Genomic DNA, 1725 nt, shown 5'->3' on the forward strand with positions numbered 1-1725 from the left:
ATATAAAGCCAGATGCACACTCTTTGATTTTTGCCGGAGTCTATTTTTAGACATTGTAGCAGGTTTCTTTGGTCTGATCGCTCAGAGTGACACATCAGTAAAAGTTTCCACTGGTGTGTCTGTAGGATCTGCTGCGTGTCTCATTATTTAGCGCTCCCTTCAACATGGTCTTCTCAGGGTTTGTTGTGAAGAGCTAGCAGTCAACAAAGTCCCTCTTTTGCCCAGATGCCTCTGACTTTATTTAATCCATCTACACATTTGCTTAAACTTGCTTTGGTTTGTGTGGCATCAGTGAGGATGTCAGGACACGACCTGATTAGTCCGTAATAAAGTAAATCTATTTAACAGCAGCATTCAAGTAAGAAATTGAATAATCAAATGTAAAAAAAAAACACTGTAGTCTTCACCGTATAAATTAAATATACATTGATTTTAATTGAATCTACTAAAGTTGTAAGAGATATTAAAGCAGTGAGTGTGTTTTTATTCTTCACATTAACAATACAGACAGCAGCAGGTTTATTAAGCTGCTGTCACTTTAAGACCGAATGCACTGATCCAGTATATTCACATACATCTGATTTTCTTTTTATTTATTTATTTCCACTTAAGACAGAGAAACTGTGTTTTTATGTGAACTTTGAGTTTTTGACTGTTAAAGCGCAATATTACACGAAAGAAAACTCACATGCTATGTTAGTAAAATAGTTTGAAAGTTTAAGCTGACAAAGCTTTAAAAAATGCAATAAACTTTTGTGATTACTAAAGTCACTCAGTCTCTCAGTAAAGGCAGATTGTGAAGACTTTTTAATCATTCACAATCTAATATCATATCGCTCTACATACAGTCTGACCTACAATACGACTGATTTCTTGCGGTTTTTCTGAGCGTTTGAGTATCTCAATGGGTTGATATTGTACGAGCAGAAGTGGTAAAGTTGAGACAGTCACACACAGTGCAGCTGTGATTGTAGTGTGAAGGAGCTCATGATCCTCAGACGCATGATGACAGGCGCTCGTTTTAGCCGTGAGGTGTTTCTGTCCGACTGTGTCGTATGACGCACGCAGCTTCTGATTGGTCGGGAGCATGCACACAGGTTACCATAGCGATGTGACATTTGCCATCCTCTCAGACTGAGAGCTGTTCACGCAGGTCCCAGCATCAGTTGTTCACATGCATGTATGTTTCCCATCATCCTTTTGCATTCAGTTGCTTGTGTTTTCATTCTTGTGTTGGGTTGTTCATTTTTTTCCCTTTAAATCTTTTGTTTGCTTTTGTTTGTTTGTGTTGGTTTACTGTGGGCGGGCTCAGGCATTGGCCCAGGCTATAAAGGAGGCCAAAGAGCAGCACCCTGACATGTCCGTCACTCGCGTGGTGGTCCACAAAGAGACGGAGCTCGCCGAGGACGAGGACTGAAGGACAGGTAAGCGCATGGCAAAAAGCGCCACTCTTGACGACCTGCTCCGGCCCAGCTCCTCCTCCTCCACTGGGAGCCTGTCGTTTCTCCCCTTTTGTTTGTTCTTTTTCTTGTATTCATCTATCCTTTTGTGTTTGTCTCTTTCTTTTCTCTGTGCTGGGTCTGCTCAGTGTGTTTCTCATGTTAAAGCAGTGCGGATTCACACTCATTTGTGCTGAACTGTACTCTTATTTTAGGGGATCCTCATACACCTTTGAATGAAATGTATGCACTCAACTGTCGCAGCTTTAATTACGGGGGGGGGGGG

The 1725-nt window shown here is 41.4% G+C and overlaps 1 protein-coding gene across 1 annotated transcript in view; it reads left to right on the forward strand.

Moving 5' to 3' along the window:
- LOC107571446 (band 4.1-like protein 2) overlaps positions 1 to 1716 on the forward strand; it is a 97445-nt gene extending 95729 nt beyond the window's left edge. The window contains exon 21 of the mRNA XM_016257774.1: positions 1313 to 1716. Coding sequence (XP_016113260.1) covers positions 1313 to 1417 — 105 coding nt within the window. The 3' untranslated portion in view covers positions 1418 to 1716. The remainder of the gene's footprint in view (positions 1 to 1312) is intronic.
- Positions 1717 to 1725: the final 9 nt, after the last annotated feature.

The sequence above is a fragment of the Sinocyclocheilus grahami genome, unplaced genomic scaffold (genome assembly GCF_001515645.1).
Source record: "Sinocyclocheilus grahami isolate Dianchi unplaced genomic scaffold, SAMN03320097.WGS_v1.1 scaffold1596.1, whole genome shotgun sequence".
NCBI classification, from domain to species: Eukaryota; Metazoa; Chordata; class Actinopteri; order Cypriniformes; family Cyprinidae; genus Sinocyclocheilus; species Sinocyclocheilus grahami.